Raw genomic sequence first — 23,460 nt, forward strand, 5'->3', positions numbered from 1 at the left:
CCTCTGGGACCTGAGTGCTCCCTGCTCCCCTTCTGCTGTGGCTGGGAGGGGACCTGGCGTGGGGGTCCCACTCAGCCCTGCTACCCCTCCCAGGTAAACACCGAGCTGCACAAACAACAAGGAACAAGTGGGGTAGTGCATCTTGTGTTTAATAGAGCAATGACCGTCCCCCACCCTGCTGTGGTGCATGGGGATGCTCCACAGGAAGGTCCTCTGGAGATGCATGGGCTGGGGGACAACCTCTTTGATGGGCACCGTCTTCCTGAGGCTGCAGCCAACTCATTGTGAGCATTACGGGTTAACTCCACGGAAGCAGCAGGTCCGATGGCTTGGGGAGGAAGGGTGGCCTGTGCCCTTGCTGTGACTCTTAAGGTAGGTACGTCACTGTTTAGCTCAAAAGCTGTGTTTTGCTCTTGAGCTCTGACAAGCCTTCCCTGGCTCTGTCTCTGCTCCAGAGTGGAGTTACGATTTAGTCTAGACAGCAGTCGAGGTGCCAAAGGATCCAGTTTTCTCCACAAAGTCTGTTATCCCAGCACAGAGGTATCACTGGCTTCCTCTGCAGATCCAGAGGGGTGCCAGCTTCCATCAGGCAGTGCTGTTGGGTGAAATGGGGGATGCAGTGAAGGGGACAGGGCAGAAGGCGGCACTGGGAGCCAAGCACTGGCCTGGCTGGGGCAGGAAGTAGTCGCTGATTGTGGGGACCCTTACCAAAGCAGGGTCCTGCTGGTACAACGTTTCAGTCCTGAGGCAGTTGCGTTGGGGCAGAGGCAGGGAACGGTCCAAGAACAGCAGCAAAACTGGGCGTAATTTCTATGCTAGGGCCCAAAGCTGGGTTTGTGCGGCCAAGCAAGCATCCAGGCAGGTGGGGCAATGGGGGGGGAGGGCTACTCCTCCTTGGCCCAGACAGAGCCACCTGCCTTCTCCTCCAGGTGGGGAATCACCGCCTCGGTGTAAAACTTCTCCAGCTTGGGCACCGTCTGCCCCCAGAACTTGGCATCGAACTCCACAGGAACCACGGCCGTCTCCTTGGTGGTGTGCACCACAAAGTCAGCCTGCTGGAAGCCGGCAGCTGCCAGCTGGCACTGGACTTGGGTGAAGTAGGCATGATCCTTCTTCAGGGCGTAGGAGTCCCCGTCCACCTCCAGGCAGAAGTCCTTGTCCTTGCAGGCCTCGCGCACCGTCCTGTTCCTGTGCTTGTAGGGACACTTCACCTCCAGCAGCCCCAGGGCCTTCCCTGTGGCCGCCTCCTTGATGATGCCGTCCGGGCTGGCGGCAATCCAATTCTTCTCCTGATGAATGAAGAGGCCACAGTCATCCACCCGCACCGGCCTGCCCACCGCCTGCGACTTGAGCTGCTCGTAGGCCCGCACGGCTGCTTTCTCGTTGCGGAGCCCCCAGGACATGGCCGGCGTCTGCACCCCGGGGCTGGAGCTCACCACTGCTTTCAGGTAGGACTGGGGCACCTCATCCGTCTTGCCATTGGCGAACTTGCTGTTGGCGATCCTGGGGGCCACGGAGGCGGTGATGCGGTTCTCCCGCCACTCGTACCACTTGGGGTTGCTCCGCTGGCCCCGGGTCTCCTTCTCCACCTGCGGGATGTCCTGGCTCTCCAAGGGGAGCAGGAACTGGCCCCAGGCCCTTCTCGGCTGAGCCCCAGGCTGCTGCTTCTGTGGTCGTGAGTCAGATCTGGCTGGACCGGTGGCTCCTTTGGCATCAGGCAGCTTCTTCTGGGTTGCAGAGCAACTCCTGGTGGATGCTCTGTGCTGGTCCCCAGCATCTCCCCGGGCTCCACAGGATGCTGTGGGTCTCTGCTGAGAGGACTCTGGCTTTGCCCCCTGCCTCTGGCTGGGGCTGGCAGCCCTGGCAGCCGGAGCACTCTTGGATCGACTGCCCGCAGCGACAGCCTTGGCCCGGGTGGCCGAGGTGGAAGGCGGCGGCGGCGCAGCGGGGGCAGTTTTGGAGGCAGCTGTGGCTGGCCGAGGGGATGACGTGCCGGTGGTGTCCTTCCTGGGTCTCCCCATTGCTATATGTCAGAGGGTCTTGTGCTGTAGGTATGGAAGAAAGTTGAATGCATGTCCCCAAAACATAAATTTCCCTTTCTTTGGTCCTCCCTGTGCCTGCCTGTATTGGATTTTCATGGCAAGGTTTTGGTAGCAGAGGGGCTAGAGGGATGGCTTCTGTCAGAAGCTGCTAGAAGCTTCCCCCATGTCTGATAAAGCCAATGCCAGCCGGCTCCAAGATGGATCCACCGCCAGCCAAGGCCGAGCCCATCAGCGACGGCGGCAGTGCCTCTGTGATAACAGATTTAAGAAGGGGGGAAAAACTGCACAACAGAAAACCGCAGCTGTGAGAGAGGAGTGAGAACATGTAAGAGAAACAACCCTGCAGACACCAAGGTCAGTGAAGAAGGAGGGGGAGGAGGTGCTCCAGGCACCGGAGCAGAGATTCCCCTGCAGCCCATGGGGAAGACCATGGTGAGGCAGGCTGTCCTCCAGCAGCCCATGGGGGCCCAGGGTGGAGCAGATATCCACTTGCAGCCTGTGGAGGACCCCACGCCGGAGCAGGGGGATGCCTGAAGGAGGCTGTGACCCCGTGGGAAGCCTGTCCTGGAGCAGGCTCCTGACAGGACCTGTGGACCCGTGGAGAGAGGAGCTCATGCTGGAGCAGGTTTGCTGGCAGGACTTGTGACCCCATGGGGGACCCATGCTAGAGCAGTTCGTGAAGAACTGCAGCCCGTGGGAAGGACTCACGTTGGAGAAGTTTGTGAAGGACGGTCTCCCATGGGAGGGCCCCCATGCGGGAGCAGGGGAAGAGCGAGGAGTCCTCCCTCTGAGGAGGAAGGAGCGGCACAAACAACATGTGATGAACTGGCCGCAGCCCCCATTCCCTGTCCCTGTGTGCTGCTGCGGGGGAGGAGGTAGAGAAAATCGGGAGTGAAGTTGAGCCTGGGAAGAAGGGAGGGGTGAGGGGAAGGTGTGTTTAACATTTGGGTTTATTGCTCATTATCCTACTCTGATTTGACTGGTAATGAATTAAGCTAATTTCCCCAAGTCGAGTCTGTTTTGCCCGTGACGGTCATTGCCAAGTGCTCTCCCCGTCCTGACCTCGACCCGCCAGCCTTTCCTTCTGTTCCTCTCCCCTGTCCACCCGAGGAGGGGCACTGATGGTGCCCACCCAGGGTCAACCCACCGCACTGCCCCAGGGTGCTGGCGTCCCCTGCCCCTGCAGGCTGCCGCTGCGGCCCTGTCCCCGCGGCCCTGTCCCCACGCCTTCCCTCGGGTGACACACCACGGTGGTATGCGCTTGTGCACACCCCCCCCCCACCCCCCCCCCCCCCCCCCCTTCCCAAACTCTGCCCTGCCGGGGGCCTGGTCGGCCCGCGGCGGCCTGTGCTCCTGCCCCGCGGTGGCCCAGCTAGCCCAGAGGCCAGGGCGGTGGGGAGGGACACAGCGGGGGCCGCCTCCGCCGGGAGGAAGGAGCGGTCGCCCGTGGGTGCCGGGCCGCAGCGGGCCCAGGCGGGCTCCCCGAGGGCCCATCACCCGGCCAGCCGGGGACACCGCGTGGGGGCCGCACACGCGTGGGGAGGCCGGCCCGGCACCGCGCCCGGGGGACCCCACGCGTGCTGCGGGGCCGGGCCGCGGGGTCCGCGGCTCCCCCCGGCCCCCAGCGGCCGCTTCCCCGGTGCCGCCCGCTCTCACCGCTCCGCCGCCGCTCCGGAAGCGCGCCCCGCCCGCACCACGTGCCCGCGGCGGCGGCCCGGGAACGCGGGGGGCCGGGAACGGGGTGCGGGGCTGGGTGCAGCCGGCCCGGCCGAGCCCCCCACACCCCTCCGCCGCCCTGCCCGCCGCTGCCCGCTAGAGGGAAGCAGCCGCTCGGCCATCCCCCTCCCGCGGGGGATCTGCCCGGTCCCCCTCCCGCCACCCCCTCGCCTCCCCTCTTCTCTGCTTCCTTCCCACATCACTCCTGCCCCCCCCCCCCCCCCAGCCCCGCGAACAACATTTTGCTCTGGGCCGGGGACAAGCCCCTGCAGCTCCCTCCGCGACCTTCCCACCCCCCCTCCCCATCACACACCCACCCCCCCCCCCGGCGGCCTTTCGGGACGGTTTCCCTTCCAGGTTCTCTTCTCCCGGTCCCTCTCCCTTCTCCCGTCCCCATCTCTCCAGCCTGACTCCTCAGCCGCCAGTTCTGAGAGGGGGGCCCAGCCCCGCGGACCCCATCCCTGCCTGCGAGCCTGGCAGGGAAGGGGGCCAGCACGGCCCTGCCCGGCACCCAGCACCCCAGCTTCGCCCTCGGGTTCCCATGAGGAGGGTCGGGCTGACCTGACGGGCCTCCCGCCGTGCTGCTGAGCCCCGGCTGCTGCTGGCACCGGTGCTGGCCCAAGCTGACCCGAACCGCCACGGTCCACCACCACCACCACCACTAGCAGCCCCTCGGAAGCGGGACAGCAGCAAGAAGCCGGAGCGATCATACACACCGTCGGGCACGCCGCTACCGTGCGAGGAGGTGTGTGAGGAGGTTCTCCCCACCTCGCGGCCCCGGCAAAGGGTTTGGCCGTCGTACAGGAAGCAGGGAAGCAGGCGTCAGCGGCACGGCCCGTTTCGGATTTCCCAAACCCACGGAGTTTCATTTCCAGCAGCCGGCCTGGCCTGCCGCCTCGGCGAGGGCTGGGGTGAGCCGGCCGCGGGGAAAGCCCAGCGGCCCCGGTGGGGTGGCTGCTGCGAGATCCCCTTGTCCGCCCCACGGCTGCAAGCCCCCCGCTATTTTCAGCTGGGAAAAGGAGGCCCGGCGGCCGCCAGCTCACGTCCTGGGTCTGTGGCAGAGCCACGCTTCCAGCCCCATCTGCCTGCGCCGGCATCTTTGGGAGGGTTTTGGTTAAGTCTGGGCAGGACGAGCGCTGGCAGCTTTCCCAGCTGCTCTCCCCAGGGGTCCCTGATGTCTCCAGGAGCCATCTCTATCTCTGCTGCTGTTTCATTTCCTGCTGCTTTCTCCCTCCAGCCCCTCTGTAACTCTGCAAGCTGGGCAGGCCAATATTGCGCAGGTTAAACCCAAGGCGCGGCTGATTTTGACCAGAAACACCACCGACGCTCCGCTACCCCTCCTCGGGATCTCGTTTAATTCGTGCTGATTAACGTGCAGCAGGCAGCTGAACAGGAGACCCCTGCCCCTCTCCCTGCAGGCAGAGCCTCTGCCTGTGCAGCCCTCAGCTGGGTCTGAGGAGCCGCAGCTGTGAGGAGCGCGGTCACTCCCAGCCTGACACCACCTGGTATCTCCTCAGGCTTTGGGCTGTTTCCTCCTGTAGCACTAAATTCGCAGGGCTTATCAGTGACTTGGGATCTGAGAGCATCTGTAAGAGCTTTGTGGTCCATGCTCCCTCCAGCCAGCCCTGTCTCTGGGTGGTAGTTCAGCTCAATAAACCCAGGACAAGGTACAGGTGATTTGGGGATAAACACCCAGATCATGACCCGTCTTTTGGGTAGTATAGCAGCTGCTGCTGAGGGCTGCGTGGGATTGCTAAGGTGCTGAATGGAGCTGTTGGGCTGAGCTGGGCCTGCATTTGCAGGGTTTGGCACATGCCTTAGCTCGGTGCTCTGCTGAAAAGCGATGCCGACCTCTCTGGGGGTCTGTTTGTGGCTGCGACGAGCTGCTGTAAGGAAGCTGTGACGGCGCAGAGCGGGGACACGCACGCCTGTCGTCTGACGCTGGTGTGAGCGCTGTACGGAGTGGGATGGAGCCCATCTACATCTCCCCGACGCTGTGGGCTGGCCCAGCTCTGTCACCCTGGCTGGTGGCACCGACCCAGCACTCGCATTTGGATGCTTTTCTTCGCCTCAGCTTGGCCTAGAAACAATATCTCAGAGAAAAATCAAAGCTTGCTGGTTTTTTTTTTCTGAGGCTAGAGCGGCTGCAGCACTTGCCGAGATGATGGGAGCAGGAGCCCCGCGCGTGCCGCAGGCTGCGTGGATGTGCTGCGGTGCGCGCTGTGCCTCCAGCAGCTCGCAGAACTGGCGTCTCTCATGGGGGGGGGGGGTAATATATGGGTTAACATCCTTCTTCTGCAGTCATAAATGACAGGGAAGGAGAGCAGCTGCACACTTTAGCTCTCCGCTCTCCCTGTGCCGCACAAGGAGGGGAAGTGGCATGCCGTGGGGCATCTCGCATGGGGAGAGGGAATGGCTAAGCGTCCTCTTGCAAGCACCCCAGGGATGCGCAGAGTGCCTCTCTGCCAGATAATTGTATTGGCTGAAGTGCAGGGTAAGGGGTCAGGAGGGGGGAGCGTGCCCAGTGCTACCACGTGCGGCAAAGGGTGTCGTCCGCCGAGATTTTCTTCCTTTGCTCCTGCTGTCACCTGTGAAACCTGTGCCGAGGAGACGAAGCCATAGCGGTGCGTGGGTCAGCTTAGAGGTGAGATCCGGTGGGGAGATGCTGCTCTGCCAGGCCTCCTCGCTCTGGTGCTGCTCCGAAATCACCTGCCGAGGACTTGGGGACAGCTCGCCCCACCAGTGTTGCCTGCTTGTTCTGCCCCAGTTTGTGCCGGTGAGGCTGGGCTGGCTCCGGGTTTGGTGTGGCTGTGACGGTGGGTTTTGCGGTGCACGGGAGGGTGGTGGCTCCCTTCTGCATGCTCTATAAAAAGAGCCGTGGCAGCACAGCCCTATCTATAGCACAGTGAGGGAGCTGCCTGGGAGAGACAGGGCAGGAATTAGCCCCAAATCTGATGGTTTTCTCTGGTCCCACTTGGGAATGCCAGGCTGGTGGTGGCGGCTAAGGGATTCCCAGCGCGCCCTGGGCTGTGAGATCTCCCTGCCAGGAGATATGTCCTGGCTTTGCTGGGATTTCCTGACTGTTTGCACCCTCCCCAAAGGGCTTGTTGTCTCACTTGTCACCCAAAGGCTGGGCTGTCCCCAGATCCCCCTTCTTTCCTGCTCTTCGGGGCTGGGATTTCACTGGAGCACACGGAGGCTGATGAGGATGGCCCTGGTGGGACCCCAGGGCATCTGGGTTTGGGGTGGATGCTCAGCATCTGCCTGTGCCCGGTCTTCTTGTGACAGTCTCAGGGCAGCTGAGACCTTTCCTAGCAAAGCTGGTTGTGACACTTGTGGCCCTTGGTATTTGTACTGGAGAATCCAGCCAGCTGATAGGGGTTTGTGTTTTGCCCTGTGCTTTGTTCGGGGGAGACATGGGGCTACATGCCCCGGGCAGCCTAACCCTGTGTTTGTGGGTGCCACAGCATCACCCTGGGGTCTCACTAGCACCCAAGCTTGGCTGGACATTGCCACGCTGTGGATGTAGAGCAGCCCACAGCAGTGGGCTCTGCTCTTGGTCAGTGCCTGTCACCCTCTGGGGGTGTTGGCCGTCCCCTGAGACCCCCAGCACCATCCATGAGAGCATCCTCCAGCCCTCCCTGGGGCGGCAGTACCGGGGAGTGTGTCTCTTTAATGAGGCTGGGCTTGGAGCAGCTCTGCTGCTGGCACAGGGAGCGAGGGATGGAGCGAGGGCGGTGAAGGAGCCAGTGCCAGAGAGGGAGCCTGCAGCAGGGAGAGGTGGGGAGGGACCGCTCATCCCTCCTGGGTACCGCAGCCCCCCAGCCAGAGGGGCAGGGAAACCCACCCCCAGGGCTGAGAGCTCTGCAGAGGGCAGGGACCCAGTGGGTGCTGAGCAGAGCCTGCAGCCCCTGTGTCATCCTCCTCCTCCAGGTAAGGGCTGGGGCGGGGGGGGGGGGGGGAGTCTGGGACCACCGTGACCCCGGACCCTGTGGGTATATTGCAATTCCTGGGTGCCCCAGGGTCGCACAGCCGCTGTCGGGGCAGCCCTGGATCGCAGGAGGGGTGAGAGGTGGGAGATGAGGCAGCAGGGCCACAAAAGTGCTGAAATCACCATCCGGCATGGACCTGACAGGACTGGCAATAATAACTGCTGGAAGCGTGCCCCAGGGTATCAGCAACCAGTCCCTGGCCCGTTCCACAAATGTCCCATGGCTGGAGGAGCCGTGGGACCCTTCTGCAAGGCCGCCCCGCTGGGATATGCCTGTGTCGGGGGAAATCCAGGGGCCTGGGGCATTGGTTTTTTGGGGGTGCCTGTGTTAGGGTGCATCAAGGGCAAGTAACTCCTGTTCCCTGACACAGGGCTGGGGTTTTCCAGGGGTTTTAGTGGCTCTGGGGAGGTGAGAGCAGCAGCACAGATCCTAGACACGGTGGTTCTGGATGCGGTGCGTGTGCCAGGTTGTGTGTGCATGCATGCACGCGTGTGTGTGTGTGTGTGTGTGTGTATGCAGTGCACTCTGCTCTCTGTTTCGACTTCCCAGCAGACAAAGCAGCAGTGTCAGCCAGGGGACAGCACCGCAGGCTAGAGGCTCGGGACGGGGACAGCCCTTCACCCCATCCCCTTTGCCTGCAGGTGCTGGGGAAATCCCTTTCCCCTCCGCTCCTCCTCTTTGGGCTCTCTGCAAAACGGCGTGCCCCGTGGGTGCTGGGCAGCAGCACCATCACCTCCTGCCTCTGTGGCCTCCTCCCTTTTCCAGGAGTTGGGACAGATCTTGCTCTCCTGCCCTTGTGCCCTGTGCCACTGGAGCGATGCAGGGATGTCCCGCAGGGAGGGAAGGCAAGGGAAGCAGGAGGGGCAGCGATGCCTCCTCGCCCCAGGCGCTGCCACAGAGGCTCAGCCTCCTCTCCTTCCATCCTTCCCTTTTACCAGCCTGTGCATCTATCCCCAGTGGAAATTTCCGCTGGTTTTGCCTGTGCCGGGGCTGGTCTCATCCTTCCCCAGGACCGTGGTGCAGCCCGGCACGGGTGGCTGTTGCTGCAGCAGGTGAAACTCTGACAACTTTGCAGGCAGCTAAAGAGGATTTGCTGGGCTCAGGCGCCTGGCTTCCTGCAGCAGCCTTGCTAGAAAACTCAACCTGCCCACGGGCGAGAAGAGAAACGTTAAGTTATTCTGACCTAGAGAAGAGTTAGCTCCTTCTTGCCTTCACTGAGGGCTTTTTGCTGCCGGCAGGGTGAGCCGCCCCCAGCCCCGCTCCTGTTGCGGCCTCCTCCGTATCGGGGATGCTGCTGGTTAAACCAGCTCCTGCAGGCAGCAGGTGGGAAGGGAGGAAGAGGAGGGGGCTGCGAAGGCACTGGCAACCATGACGGGGAGGGGGAGGGAGCTGGGGACCTGTCAGTGAAGCCACTCCAGCACTGGGGACAACTTGCTGCCCCAGGGGAAGAGGATGAGGAGGCTGGGGTGAGGACCGTCGGGTCTGGTTTTATTCATTACCTCAGGGCTTAGAGCAGCTAGCACGAAGCGTGGCAGGGCCAGATGGGGCCTGTTTACTCTGCGAGGGTGAATGTAAAGAGAAGTGATAAAAAGCAGCCGGGACAGCTTCTCCAATAAGTCCCTGGTAAACAAGCCGGCAGTGCCCCGGCCAACGGGTGGCATGGCAAATAGCAGTGTGTTGCTGTGCATTAAGCTGGGTGCCTTGGGAACAAATGGAAGGGCTTTGGGGTGAAATCTGTCTTTAATGGCTCGGTGCGGCTGACCTGGGGGAGTCCCAGTCCCCGGAGCCCAGCTGGGTGCTGTGGTCCGGGCAGGACCCGGCTGATTGTGTTCCCAGCTGCGGCACGGCCGGTGTGGAGGAAAAGCAGGCTGTGCAGGGAGCCTGTGCCACCTTGTGTGCTGGGAGAGCAGTCCGGGGGGCTCAGCAGTGCACGCCGCGTCCTGCACACAGGGTAGAGGATTGGCGATGGCAGCGGGTGGTTGTGTGGCCAGGACCTGCCAGCATAACCCTACGATGCTAATTGAGCAAGTAAACAGCTCCCTCTGACTTAATGGATTTATTTTCCTGAGATGCAACCACGTTGCTAATGCACTTCTGCACTTCTCAGTGGGTCTCTGCCTTGTGCCAGCCGTGGACTCAGTCCTGGCACTGCCTCCGAGGATGTAGCCCTGCTCTGCTTTCAAGGATGCTCTGGGAGAGGCACCCTGTGACCGCATGCCGAGAGCACCCCGAGCCTCCCGTTACCGATGCTTGAACGAGCCGTTCCCGGGATGAAGGCCACCAGAGTGGGGGGGACCAGATGGTTCACTTGTACCTGGCCTTGTCCTTGCCCCGGGCACGTTGCATGCTGGAGCACCGGCACACAGCGTGATGAGGGGACATCACTGCTGTTGGGGCGCAGGCGCTTGAGGGGAGAAAGGGGATACAGTGTGGAGGTGCAGACCCACGCCTGGAGCAGGACCCATGCACACTATCCATGGAGAGGCAGGGCTAAAGCTGACCCGAATATTCTACATGAATATTTGATGGCACAGGGTGGGGTGATTTTAGAGAGATACCTTGGCTCCGGGCAATCATTTGGGATGCTGCTCCCAGATGATTTTCCCAAGGGGAAGAAGAGTATGGAGTGGGTTTGTGCCCTGGCTGGAAGGCAGCCCCAGCCGCCTCTCTTCCCACAGCCCCTGCTGAAGGGTGGGATGCTGGACACATCTGTCTCTGGGCAGAGCATTACTTGCCTGGAGGCAGAGAGCATCATCCCCGGAGCCAGGCTCCCCCCTTGCAGCGCCTTCCCCTCTGTGCCACTCCTCAGTGCAACGCTGACCTTGTTGTTAATTATTAAACCCCCAGCAAACACTGCTCACTGTTTTGTCCTAGTTACACTGTGGGCTTCTTGCCCTTCTTCTTTTTTTTTTTTTTTTTTCTTTTTTTTTTTAAATAACAAATTACCCTGGTAACCTCTGTGGGTGGATGGAGATGGGAGCAGCAGATGCTCCTCTCCCAGCCGGTGCGGGAGACGGTCTGGGGAGGCTCTGGAGCCATTGAGCTGCTGTGGGGTGGCTGAGAAACTGGCTGCATGTGGCTGGCCATCATCCGTCCTGTCTAGGAGTCCCTGCTTGTCTGCCAGGGCTTGGGGCTTGCATGTAACTGCTGCTGCCCACAGGAGAAGGCATTCCACTGCCCAACAGCCAGGTTTATTTACCTGTGGGGTGAAAGAGCTCTCTGTGGGCTCCTTTGGCTCCAGACCTTGTTTGCAGGTGGGCTGGGGTCCCAGCAGAGACCGAGGTCCAGGTCCGTGTGTTTTGTGGATGCTGGAGAGCAGGCTGGGCAGATGGAAGTAGCTTGCGTGCACAAGCCCCCTCCTGGCAGACCCTGTCCCCCAGCACCCAGTGCCTGCCTCCCCTCTGCCCGCAGGTGCCTGCTGAGGGACCATGCCAGGCCTGTACGCCCTCTCCTCCTGGGAAGCTCTGCCCCTGAAGAGCTCCAGGGTGAAGGCTTGTGCCAACGGGTACTCCCTGAGCATCACCGCTCACCTCGTGTACACCAACCCACACGAGGAGCCCGTGGAAGGTAAGGAGGAGCTATTGGGGCTGGCAGGGACCCAGGCTGCCTGCACGGCCCCCTAAAAGCACCTGTGCTGGAGGGCATCCTGTCTCCAGCCTGCCGGTGTCCTGGCCCCCAAACCTTGCTCAGTTTGGGGAGCAAAGGCAGAGGCCAGCGGTGATGTGGGCACCGCCGACACACAGCATAGCCCTGCGGGAGGGAGGAGAGTGAGGCCAAGCAAAAACATTCCCATTGCTGAGGAAGAGGGGGATTTCATCCTCCCTGCCCTCCTCTAGGCTAGTGAGGCTCTGAGTCCTTCCTTCCCATTCCTGTGCATCTAAATCGCCCCATGAGTCAGACAGGATCTTTGCAGCGCTGCCATGGGCTATACCATGCCATGGCGGTGTCCGTGCCGGGGATCTGCCTCGGGGCTCTCTCCCACTTGCAGGCATCTTCGTCTACCCGCTGGAGGAGTCGGAGGTGGTGGCTGGCTTCGAGGCAGCGGTGGGCAGCCGGCGGGTGACGTTCCAGGTCCAGAACCGGCACCGGGCACAGGACTGCTGCCTCCAGTGTGGCCCCAGCCCTGGTCGGCCGCGCCGCTGTGCCGGCGGTAAGTGCGGTGGCGTGGGTGATCCTGTTGGGTCCTCCTGGCTGGGACGCTTAGAACGAGCAGGGATGAAGTATGGGGGGGTACGAGGGGCTGAGAGCCCCTGCTAGGCCACCCTGGTGCCTTGGGGGGGGTCTCTGGCGCTAGAGATCTCAGCCTCCTCTTTCCCCTCCCTCCACCTCTCCTAGGGCTTTACCCACATTTTGCATGGCCCTCATTACACCTGTGCTCTGCTGTCCCTTTGGAGAGAATGCAATTAACACCTCCCCAACCTCACATGCCCCACTGACCCTCCCACCATCCCTCCCCTGCCCAGGCCACCTCGTCCTGGACGAAGATGTGGAGCGCTCCACCTTCGTCATCGTCACAGGCGTACTGTGCCCAGCGGAGAGCCTGTCCGTCACCCTGAGCACGGCGCAGGAGCTGGCCACGCTGCCGGACGGGGCCCTGCGTCTCCTCCTCCCCCCCGTCCTCATGCCCTGCATCCCCACCGTCCCCGAGAGCGAGCCGGCAAGCTTGTGTGACGACAGGTTGGCCCTATGGTGATTTTCATGGCTTCCTCAGTCTCCGCCATCCCGGGGGGGGGGATGCTGATGCTGGGTGAGTGGGGAGGGGGGCGGGAGCCATCACCGCCTCTCCCCTTGCAGCCCCACCAGCTGTTTTGGGGGGCCGGGTGCCCGGAGCCAGCCATCCCCCACAGCGCCTGTGGAGAGCACGGACATCTTTCGGGGACGACCCTGCAACCCTTTTCCTTATGAGTTTGCCTTCGAGCTGCTGGTGAAGGGCCCCTGCTTGCTGGCAGGTAGGGGGGCGGCTTGAGTGGCATTGGTTGGTTGGGGAAAACATCTCCAAAATGTTGGAAAAAAGTCCCCCCAGGACTGTGTCCCCATGATCCCTCTATGCTTCTAGGAGGATGCGAGCCCCCTTCCCCGGCTATCCTCTTGCACTCCCTCCACACAAAGAAGCCCTTTTCCCATTGCAACCCCAGGGCTGGGACCCCCCAAAGTCCCCTGCATGTGGCTTTGGGCAGCTCTAGGTCAGCAGCTTCCTTCCCCGGGGAGACGCGATGGAGAGGACGGATGGGCGAGAAGGGGATGTGGGTCGGTGGGGACACACTTCTGGCTACTGGCCCAGTTAATCCCATTAGAGCTGGCAGGGAGCGGCCACCGCTGCAGTCCCAGGTCCTGCACAGGCACGGAGCCCAGCGTGTGGGGGTGGGGGTGGGGGTGGGGGTGCAAGGGGCTGCCCTGCCACCTCCTCCTCCCCGCAGGGCTGGAGAGCCCGTCCCACGCCCTGCGAGCCGACGCCGACCCCTGGGCCAGCTCTGCCACCACCACCTGTGTCACCCTGGCCGAGCCCCACCGCTACGACAGGAACCTGGAGATCATCCTTTACCCCTGCGGTGAGGGGGGACGGTGCCCTTGGTGGGTTTGGGGGAGATGGGGTGTTGCCCCAAAAGCATCCGGAGCATCCCCCAGCCCCCTGCGGCACGGGGTGGCTCCGAACCCCGCTGTGCCCCCCAGAGCCCCACCACCCCCACCTGGTGATGGAGGACGGCACCATGACGTACCCCGAGTACGAGGCCCACGTCCGGAGCCGCCGGGATTACATGCGGATCGCCAGGAAGGATGGCAGTGGCGAGAGACAGGTGACAGGGCACGGCCACCACCGGCTCAGCGGGGAGGAGGAGGAAGGGGGGAGGTGGTGGGATGTGGGTGAGGAAGATCTCGGTGCCAGCCAGCAGGTGCAAGAAAGCCCCCGGCCCGTTGGGCTCGCAGGTGGCTTTTGTGCAGAAGCGTTTCCACAAAGACATCTTCCCCAACCCTGTGCTGATGCTGAACTTCTGCCCGGCGGCGGAGGGTGTCCCCGGGGACCTACAGAGCGTCACCCGCGAGGTCCTCTTCCTCGTCGACCGCAGCAGCACCATGAGCGGCCCCGACCTTGACAAGATGAAGGTGAGGCACGGCTGCGGGGCCAGGGATGCACCCTGGGTGGCCGGTCCTTAGCAGCCCTCCCCGGTCCCCGCTGTCACCTCAGGAGGCTTTGCTGGTGGCCCTGAAGAGCCTCCCATCGGGGACGCTGCTCAACGTCGCTGGCTTCGGCGCCGACATCAAGCCACTCTTCCCATCCAGCCGCCTCTGCAGCAACGTGAGTGCCGCCGGGCAAAGCCCCCCACCAGCCCCTCTCCGTCCCCGTTCCTGTGGCTTCCCAGCTTGGGGTCGGGGCCGGCGAGCCGGGGGACCGCTGCAAAGCCGGCTCTCCATGCGGGCAGGAGACGCTGCGGCGTGCCTGCGAGTACCTCGGCGGGCTGCGGGCAGACGCGGGCAGCACCAACCTGCTGGCAGCCCTGGGCTGGGCGCTGGCACAGCCCCTCCACCATGGGTACCCCCGCCAGCTCTTCCTCTTCACCGACACGGCGGCAGGCAACACGGGCAGGATCCTCCGGCTGGTGCGCAGGCAGGCCAGCACCGTCAGGTATGGCACCGGCACCGTGGCGGGTTCACGGTGCTCCTCATGTCCCCTGGGCTGTTCCCACTGATTTCTCCTTCTGCAGCCCCACATCTCGCCTCTACCAGCCCCGAGGGTGTCGTTCACCCATAACATCCCCCAACCCCACTGGCTCGGCTTCCCTTGGGGTGCCCCAACCCGGCACGCAGCCGGGGTGGCATCTCTGTCTATCAAACACGCTCACCCATCCCTGCTGCAGGGCTCACCAGTGGGCTGCCCAAACCCTGGCACTGGCCCAGCCATGGCTTTTCACCGCCTGGCTCTCCTGCAGGTGCTTCAGCTTTGGCATGGGCCCGCGGGCATGCCGGCGGCTGCTGAAAGGCATGGCCAAGGTGAGCCGGGGCCACGCCGAGTTCTTGAGCCCGGCCGAGAGGCTGCAGCCCAAGGTAATGCCCGGGCAGAGATGGGGGGAAGGCAGGGAGCACAGGGGCCACCACCGTGTCTGACACTGGTTCCCCTCCCCACCCCAGCTGATCAAGTCCCTGAAGAAGGCGATCGAGCCGGCCATCAGCGACATCACCATCGACTGGTACGTCCCTGACAGCATGGAGGCTCTGCTCTCGCCCACTGAGCTCCCGGCCCTCTACCCCGGCGACCGCCTTGTCAGCTACTGCGTCCTCTACAGCATCGCTCGCTTCCGCGACAGGCGCCCGCCGGTATGACCAGTACTTCCCTGACATGGGGACGATGGCACGTGCCCAGTGCCACCAGCTTGTCCCCGTGCTGGGGGGGCTGACAGCAGTGCCCTCTCTCTGCCAGGGCTGGGAAGGGGCTCACCGGGGTTCAGCCTTCCCCTTCCAGGAGGAGGTGCCCAGTCCCGGGGAGAGCCGCCAGCCACCCCGGAGCACCCCGGGATCCAGGGATGCTTCCCTGGAGCTCTCCGCTGAGGGCACCGAGACATCAGAGCGGAGTGAGTGGGGCTGGAGCCGGGGCGGGGGGCAGGCGTGGGAGCTGTGGGCTGACGGGGTGTGCGCTCGCCGGGCAGGTGCGGATCCCATTTCGGGGGGAGACATCTGGAAGCGAATTTACCAGCCCTCCTACATCCAGGAGCAGTACGTCCTGACGCACTGCTCCGTCAGCACCGACCGCAGCCGGGGGCTGCTCTCCCGCAGCTCCACCAGCAGCGAGTCCACCGGCTCCCGGGACGTGGCCCCCGAGGGCGGCTCCTCAGCCCCCGGCACCGATGCCACCTCGCAGCAGGGCCAGAAGAGCCTGTCCCTCTGCGAATCCTCTACCAAGTCTGCCCCGCTGCCCTCCACCCGGGCTGGCACCAAGGTAAGGATGCCAATGGGGTGCCAGGGCTCACGCGTGGGGAGGTTGCTGCCGGCTTAGCTAGGGTCTCGCTGCCGTGTTGTGCCCAGACACGTGGGCACTGGGCTGGAAGCCGGGGCACTGTAGCCTGGATTTTAAGCAAGGATCAGCTATGGGTGCTGCAAGGAGACTCCTCGGGTGGTTTTGCCCTACTGGAATGGGACAGCTGGGGACCAAGCAGCTGGTCCCTCAGCTTCCTGGGCCAGTAGGCAGCTGGGTGGCTAACAAACACCCTAGCCAGCTCAGATCCTCGTTGATGCTGCAGAAATCAAGTGAAAATAGCTGGGCAGGCATCTGGTAATGAACCTGCCAAGCTGGAGAGGAGGGGGTGGGCTGGCTAAGCTCCTGCCTGGCTCCCTTCAGCCCTCAGCCAACACCACCTGATGCTTTGTTAGCGATGGGCTGCATTCCTGCTGCTTCATATCTGAGTTTAAAACCCAGCCAGGTTGCTGGGATGGGGAGAAGCAGCTCCCTAGTGACGATGGCCCCCAGGCCGGCTGAGGCCAGCTGTCACCCAGCTCTGGGACACGCTCCTTCCCGGTGGCACGGGTTAGGTAACCCGCTCCCGCCGCACAAGAGCACAGCTGGTGGCTTTTACTGCCGAAATGTCAAGCGTAAGTGATTTCCCCGCAGCGTAAACGATCCCCCCCCCCGGGCTCCCCGCTGCCAGGGTGAGAGGCGGCGCAGGTGCCGCTGCCCTGCCGTAGCTTTTAGGTGAAGCATCTCAGTGTGGGGACATGACTGTGCGCTGGAGACTGCATCCCACTGTAGCATCATCCAGCCTGAGCAACTGAGCTAAGGCCCCCCCCCGCCCACACAAAAATCCCTGCCAACTCCTCCTGCCTCGGCGTCAGCCTGAGTCAGCCCCCAGAGATGTTTGCAAACTCCTGTCTCCGTGCCGTCGGTCCTTCCCACGTGTATTACAATCCTGGCGAGCATCTCCTGTCACCCTGGGAGGCTGCCGGGTGCCAGCCTGCAGAGCGGCAGGGCTGGGCGTCAGCCAGCGGCTCCGGCCGACAGCCGGCCGGGGCCGCAGGTGCCCCATCACGGCTTGGCGCAGTCTGGGCTCTGTGCCGGTGCCTTTGCCGGGCTCGCCGTCAGCCTCCCGCCCCGCCGCAGGTGACGGTGGCCCTGAGCATGGAGGAGCTGGCGCGGCGGAAGAAGGTGCTGGCACGCTCCGCCCTGGCCAGCCGCAGCTTTTCCTCGCCGCACGGAGAGCTGGATGCCCACCGGCTCTGCCAGGCCCTGGAGAAGGTGTCACAGAAGAGGAACCAGTCCCTGGAGGGGCGGCTGGACGAGCTGGGACCCCGGGCACAGCGGCTGCAACCCAGCGCGGTGGAGTCAAGTGTGTGCTGGCTCTGGGGGACGAGGGTGGCGGCGACAGAGCTGGGTAGCCCGCCTTCCTGAGCCCACATCTTGCCGTTGCCCAGATAACCTCCTCTCACCCACCAACCTGGACTGGGACATGCTGGTGGAGCCCTCCTACCTCTTCAGCGCCTCGCCGGTGCCCGAGCCGAGGGAGCCCAGCCTGGGTGATGCCAGCCTGCCCCTGCGCTGCCAGGTGGTGATCCATGCGCTGCGAGCCGGCAAGCCGGTGTCCTGGGAAGTGACGGCCTCGCTGGAGTCGCTGCTGCACCCCCAGGAGGGGCCAGGCAGGGAGGACCCTCCGCGGCGGGCGGGCAAGGCTTGGGACAAGCCGCTGCACCGCTTGGCAGCACACTCCGTCATCCGGGATAACGAGAATGCGGCGCAGAGGGAAGCCGAGCTGGAGCAGGGTGGGTACCGGTGCATGTGTCCTGTCCCCCCCCACAAACTCCAGCACAGCCCTGTGCTCTAACCACCTCGCTCCGGACAGGTTTCGCCCGCCGGTTTCGCCTGAAAGCTGTGCAAACCAGCAAAGCCTGCAACGTGCCTTCTCTCTACACCCGCCTGGTGCCTGTGGATGGTGCCACACAGGCAGCCCTGCCCGCAGCCCCTGAGGTGTGGGGCACAGGTACAGCCCAGGGGGGCCTGGTGTGCTGGGGGGGGGGGGGGGGGGCAGCAAGGGGACAGAGGGCTGAGGTGGCACCATCCCTTGCAGCTGGCTCGGCCAGTCGGCCACGAGCTGCTACGGCAGGGAGCTGGCACCACAGGAGCTCCTTGGCAGGTCTGGGCCAGCAGCGGGACGCAGAGGAGCAGAATGAGGCCCCCATCACTGCAGGTACCGATCTGGGCCCTTACATCAGCCTACGCTCCCCAGGGACCTGCCTGAGCACCGGCATCCCTGGGGACCCTCAGCTCGCAGCTGCGTGGGGTTGGTCCCGGCTGGAGTGCTGTGGATGCCTGGGAAGAGGCATCTGCCCCACACTGGGAGGGGGACATGGGGAGGCAGCGTAGCAGCCCCTGGCAGGAGCTGCAGGCTGTGAGGGTCCCAAGAGGGCCCTCAAGGCATTGCTCCTTTGCAGAGCGAGATGAGACCCCTGGGTCTCCAGCCAGCATCTCCTCCCCTACCTACGGCTGGGAAAAGCAGAACTGCTCGAATGGTGCGTCCAGGGTGGAGGGGCCCAAGGGCTGGACAGTGGGGGACTGGGGGGTGCCCCTGGCATCTGCTGCAGCCACATCTGCCCTCGGCATGGGGGCTGAACCGCCCTCACCAGTGCTGGGGAGCGGGATGCACCTCTGGGTGCATCACGGCCCCCACCATGCTCAGCTCTTCCCCCCTTGCAGGGCCTCCAACCAGCCCCTCCACCACCTCCATGGGCTCCCAGAAATCCACAGAGAGCATCGCTGGCTCCAGGTGAGGCTGCAGGGTAGGGGGATGCAATGGCCCAAAAAACAGCACGTTGTAGGAAGAGGGGGACAGTGCCACTTCTTGGGTGCTGCAGGTCCAACGTCCCCTGCCAGCTCCTGTGGCGTAAGGGTGGGGGTTTGGTGCTTCAGCCCCTTCCCTGCAGCAGGCTGGGGCCCAGCTGCCCTTTGGGAATTGTGTGTGTGTGTCCCCTGCCATCAACAGACCTGTTTCCCCCCCCCCCAGGTTTAGCCTGAGCAGGCGCAGGGGGCCCAGCCTGGCGCTGCGCCCGCAGTGCCTCAGCCCAGAAAGCGAGCACTCCAGCAACCACGCCAGCCATGACTACCTCCCGCTGGTAAGGACCCTGTCCCCATCCCACCTGGAGGGAGGGGGCCAAGCAGGCACCTTCCCTGCTGGGTTGCAGCTGAGCCACCCAGGGGATGCCAGGCAGCACCAGCAGCAGCACCCAGTTGAGGATACAAACCCGGTGGGTGCCTGCTCTGCGCTGCTGCATCCTTGAATGGCCCTGGTGGCCTTTGCTGGCTTTCGCGGGGTGGGGGGGGGTTGGACAGTCCCTGTGCCTCAGGGACGCTCCTGCAGCCCCCACCACTGGGTGCTGGGGGCTGCGGTGGGTCTGTGCTCCTGCTTGGCCACCCCCAGTCGCCTGCCCCACCATTGCAGGTGCAGCTGCAGCAAGCCCAGGGGCCGTTCCAGCTCACCGAGAGCTTCTCCGAAGTGGTGCAGATCCCCCTGGACCGCCTGCGCCGGGCCTCCCCCTACGCCTCCCACCGAGCCAGCCTCAGCCCCACGTCGCCGGGGGCCAGGAGCAGCCCCGAGGCAGGGCCCGGCGGCGAAGAGGGAGAGGAGCCCGCTGCAGCCCCACAGCCCGGCTCGCCCCCGTCCCGGAGCACTTGCTCCGAGGTGCCCAGTGCAGCCGTGTGGGTGCAGGCGGACAGCGGCCACGGCTCCGAGACCGACACTGGCCCCCACTCGGCCGCCCCCTCCGAGGCTGGCATGAGCTGGCAGGATGTGGGGCCGGAGGACCTGGAGAGTGCCAGCTGGGCCACGGCGGTGGCCTTGGCGTGGCTGGAGCATCGCTGCGCCGGTTTCTTCGAGGAGTGGGAGCTGGTGGCGGCCAAGGCGGACGCGTGGCTGCAGGCGCAGCGGCTGCCTGAAGGGGTGGACGTGGGCTGCCTCAAAGGGGCGGCCAGGCACTTGTTCCTGCTGCTGCGTCACTGGGATGAGAACATCAAGCTGAACATGCTGTGCTACAACCCCAACAATGTCTGACGGCCACCAGCGGGGCCAATAAAGATGCCTGGCTCCACGCTGCCTGCACAGGCGTCTCTGTTAGGGGCAGGGAACCGTTGGCCCCATTCAGACCACGCTGGGGCTCACCAGAGCCCTTGGGGAGGGGTCACCCCCTTCCCAGCCATCTCCCGTGGGAGGGAGCAGACAGGGGACTAGGAAAAGCCATGCTGGAGGGATCCCTGGGCTGCATCAAGGTGATTCAAACCTTGAGGCAAAGTGGTTTTGCTGATCCTGTGTCAACCTCATGCCAGAGGCTGCTTCCCCACCCCAGGCAGCACTCTCCCAGGGCTGGGAAGGCAGCTCACACAGGTGGGGCAGGCCAAGGCACGGCCATCCCAACACTGTCATAGCATGAGGATGCTGCAGTCGGGGAAGGGCACACAAAGAAGCCCTCTTTATTGGGGAAGTCCTGCCTGTCGGGGGTCCCCACGCTGCCCCCTTTGCACAGTTCCAGGGCTCACAGCCCTCCTGGGATGGCTGGGAGCAGCCTGAGAGCCAGGTGGAGAAAGAGCAGGCAGAAGGGGCAGTCCCAGAGGCCAGTTCCCATCGTCTGGCAAGCCACACTCTCACTGGGCTTTCTTGGAGATGGCTGCGGGTCTCCTGCTCGGCGGGGGGGTGTGCGGTGCTGGTGGGGGAGCCGTGCCATACCAGAGCTGGAGCAGGACGAGTCCGTGGCAGATGTGGAGGGAGAGGGAGCTGCAGACTGTGGAGGGGTAGGTGTTCCAGCAGAGCTCGATCACGCCCAGCAGCAGCACCCTGCAGGGGGCAATGCTGGGGGTCAGCAAGGCGGGGACACACACCAGCCCCCCTCGGCCCCAGACCTCCCAGCAGGTGGGTTTTCCCCCTCCCTGGCAGCACGTACTTGGGCATGTGGGCAAGCTTGGTGGTAGGGGTGCACCAGAGTAAGTAGGGCAGCGTGTGGAAATACCAGACGTAGAACTGGTAGTGCAGGGAGCGGCTGCAGCAGATGCCCAAGAAGTTGGAGGAGAAGAGGACGTAGACGATCTGTGCAATGGCATTAAGGGAACAAATGCAGGAGGCTAGAGGTGCGATCCCGCAACAGCATCCCAACCGTACAGCACAGCTCTTTCCCCCAGGACAGGTTGGTCCTGATGGCACCACAGGACCAGGAACCTGCAAATGCTGAGCCCAACATCTGTCCTGCCCTGCCCTGCCTTCTCCCCGCCTCCTGGCTGCCCACCCTGCCAAAGGATATTGTTGACAGTCAAGGGAGGGGAGGCGTGTTTCCTTTCGGCAGGATCCTTCAGTAGAGTCAGGATGCTCTCTTTGGACCTGAGGGGGAAGCACAAACATCAATAGCAGCTGCTGAAAGTCTTTCCCACCCTGACCTTCCCCTGTGAGCCACGATCCCTGGGCAGCACACTCCCCAAAACAGAACAGTAACTCCCCCTGACTCCTGCCTGCAACCCCAGAACCCCATTGTGGGGGCAGGGGAGTCGTGGACCTGTATCCTGCACCATGGGGACTGACAGGGACCAGCACCCGCAGGGAACCCCGGGTCTCACCTGTGCCACCGGTGCAGTGCAAAGAGCCCCAGGCCAGCCAGGTGAGCCAGGAGCAGCATGGCGTGGAAAGCCCGATTCTGGAAAACCTCTTCTGGGAGGAAGCGCCAGTTCACCGTCCATTTGAACTGGAACTGGCGGCCGAGGTCGAAGGAGCGAGTCAGGTACCCCATGGGATTCACCAGCAGGAAGGGCAGCCCCAGAACTATCTGCCAGAGACACGCCAGCATCCTTGCAGCAGCCGTAAGCCAGGTCTCCATCACCCTCACCACCTCCCGAGAACCCCAGCACCGTGTGGGGCGACAGGGACAGTCAGCCAAAGACGGGAGCCCCGTAAATTAGATTATTCGTCAACCTCCAGCTTGCTGTGTGGGGCCAGCTCAGGTGCTGGTGCCACTGTATATCCACCTAGAGGGCTCCATCCCCCAGGACAACCAGGCAGGATGCTGGAATGCAGGCAGAGCAGCCCAGTACCCGCTGCCAGTGGGGCTGCCAGCCTTGCCCTCTAGCCAATGTGAGCAGGGACCCACCTGGAGCAGGGCACAGATGCAGAGCTTGGGGATACAGCCCAGGAGACCAAACCGTTGGAGGAGGAGGAAGAGAAGTCCCGGTGCGAAGAGCAGGATGTTCATCTTCACAGACACAGCCAGGCTGAGCGGGAAGCTGTGTTACCGCTGCGGCCCCCGCCACAGGTGCCCAGGCAGCTTCCTCCCTGCGGCCGAGCTCACTCATGCACGCAGCACGTGGTGGAGAGCAGCCCCTGCCCTGCTCCCAGACCCTCACCTGAAGAGGAGGCAGCCCCAGGACCAGCGCTCCTCCAGGAAGAGGTTGATGGCGAGGAAGAGGATGGCCATGGCGACGGGGTCGTTAAAGAGCCGCAGGACAAAGATGGAGTGGATGCGGTAGGAGGCGCAACACATGAAGAAGAAAACATACGGGGGGACCTTGCAGCGAACAGAGAGAGACGAGGGCAGTCAGCAGCCTGTCCCGGACCCCCTGCTGCAGCCGAGCCCCTCCAAACCTCAGATCCCCCACCCCGACCTCCTGCCCAGCCCGTTTCCCCTGGGTGAGGACCAAGCAGAACAGGAGAGGCCCCGAGGCGGCTGGCGAGATCCCCTGGCTCCAGGCTACCTTGTTTGTTCGGCAGTAGATGCGGAAGACGAGGAGGAGGTTGAGGAGGTAGAGGCCGGCGAAGAGGTACTGCGCCAGGCGGATGTCGGTGCCGCGGCCCGTGGCGTAGTACAGGCCCAGGAAGATGTAGACGAAGCCGGCGGGGTAGCTGTGGAGAGACGGGAGTGAGGGTCCAGGCCCTGCTGCCCCTCTGGGCCACCCCCGCACCCCGGGAGCCCCCGGTCGCAGGGAGCTCGGCCGTCCCCGTCACTCACACCAGCGGCCCGGTGTCACCCTTCAGCTGGGTGTAGTCGAGGGTCCCGTTGGCAAACCCCTCCACCTCCTCCATGTAGGCCTTCCAGTCGATCTCAGTGTCTGCGGGGACGGCCGGGGGTCAGATGTGGCGGGGGGGGGGGGGGGGGTGTCATTGTGTGGAGGGCTCCCCCACCTCCAAACCCCCACGACCCTGCCCTGCACCCCCCTGCCCCGCAGGGGGGAGACTCCCGTTCCCCACGGCCCCATCCAGGCCCCCCCAGCCGTCCCCCCCCCCGATGCCCGGGGGTTGCTGTCACCCACGCGGGCCGGGGGCAGCCCTGTCACTCTGCCAGCGGGACCACCCCCCCCACATTGCTCCAGGGGGAGACCCCAGCGCTGCCCAGCCCGCGGACGAGCTCTCACTGCCCGGAGGACACCCCACCCCGGGCCGGCTCCGCCACCCCCCCCCCGGCTCCGGGCCAGGCCGGGCCCCGGCACTCACAGGGGACCCTGCGGATGACCCAGAGGTTGACGCCGCCCTCGGCCAGGCAGAGGCAGGCGGCCACCAGCGGAGTGTAGCTGGGCTCCAGCAACGCCGCCCGCCGCTCCCGCCAGACCCGCCGTAGCGCCGCCGCCGCCGTCGCCCCCCGCCCGGCCGCCATGGCCGCTCACGCCGTACCGCTCCGTTCCGGCTCCGTTCCGCGTTTCCGGCCGGAGGGCTTAGAGCGGTGGAACCGCCGAGACCGGAAGCCGCACGTGGGGGCGGGGGGGGGGGGGG

At 64.1% G+C, this 23,460-nt stretch overlaps 3 protein-coding genes across 7 annotated transcripts; 1 reads left to right on the top strand and 2 right to left on the bottom strand.

The window, feature by feature from the left end:
• Positions 1–142: 142 nt before the first annotated feature.
• LOC126039790 (uncharacterized) lies at positions 143–5,277 on the bottom strand. 3 transcript variants are annotated; one of them, XM_049803427.1, is made up of 2 exons: positions 4,475–5,277; positions 143–2,045 (listed from the first exon to the last, which is right to left on the bottom strand). In XM_049803427.1, exon 2 carries the CDS (start codon positions 2,019–2,021, stop codon positions 885–887), a length of 1,137 nt encoding a protein of 378 aa, XP_049659384.1. In that variant the 5' UTR covers positions 2,022–2,045; positions 4,475–5,277; the 3' UTR covers positions 143–884. The 3 variants fall into 3 exon arrangements, with proteins under 3 accessions (XP_049659384.1, XP_049659386.1, XP_049659385.1); XM_049803429.1 differs by lacking the exon at positions 4,475–5,277 and adding an exon at positions 4,320–4,442; XM_049803428.1 differs by lacking the exon at positions 4,475–5,277 and adding an exon at positions 3,699–3,746.
• A 1,023-nt stretch (positions 5,278–6,300) lies between these two features.
• Positions 6,301–19,773, top strand: VWA5B2 (von Willebrand factor A domain containing 5B2). 3 transcript variants are annotated; one of them, XM_049802561.1, is made up of 22 exons: positions 6,301–6,402; positions 11,162–11,317; positions 11,739–11,900; positions 12,214–12,439; positions 12,545–12,699; positions 13,168–13,299; positions 13,421–13,545; positions 13,676–13,852; positions 13,935–14,045; positions 14,170–14,372; positions 14,677–14,791; positions 14,876–15,061; positions 15,165–15,315; positions 15,391–15,680; positions 16,836–17,061; positions 17,147–17,491; positions 17,572–17,709; positions 17,797–17,916; positions 18,161–18,238; positions 18,423–18,492; positions 18,730–18,838; positions 19,165–19,773. In XM_049802561.1, the coding sequence occupies exons 2-22, from the start codon at positions 11,179–11,181 to the stop codon at positions 19,771–19,773; spliced, it is 3,867 nt and encodes a 1,288-aa protein (XP_049658518.1). In that variant the 5' UTR covers positions 6,301–6,402; positions 11,162–11,178. The 3 variants fall into 3 exon arrangements, with proteins under 3 accessions (XP_049658518.1, XP_049658517.1, XP_049658519.1); XM_049802560.1 differs by lacking the exon at positions 6,301–6,402 and adding an exon at positions 7,516–7,691; XM_049802562.1 differs by lacking the exon at positions 6,301–6,402 and adding an exon at positions 7,516–7,691 and having other exon boundaries at positions 12,214–12,427.
• A 446-nt stretch (positions 19,774–20,219) lies between these two features.
• On the bottom strand, positions 20,220–23,368 carry ALG3 (ALG3 alpha-1,3- mannosyltransferase). Its single transcript, XM_049803435.1, has 9 exons — positions 23,185–23,368; positions 22,703–22,802; positions 22,449–22,596; positions 22,101–22,261; positions 21,848–21,968; positions 21,321–21,526; positions 21,010–21,087; positions 20,657–20,800; positions 20,220–20,550 (listed from the first exon to the last, which is right to left on the bottom strand). Exons 1-9 carry the CDS (start codon positions 23,342–23,344, stop codon positions 20,361–20,363), a joined length of 1,308 nt encoding a protein of 435 aa, XP_049659392.1. The 5' UTR covers positions 23,345–23,368; the 3' UTR covers positions 20,220–20,360.
• Positions 23,369–23,460: the final 92 nt, after the last annotated feature.

Source organism: Accipiter gentilis, chromosome 6 (assembly GCF_929443795.1).
Source record: "Accipiter gentilis chromosome 6, bAccGen1.1, whole genome shotgun sequence".
NCBI classification, from domain to species: Eukaryota; Metazoa; Chordata; class Aves; order Accipitriformes; family Accipitridae; genus Astur; species Astur gentilis.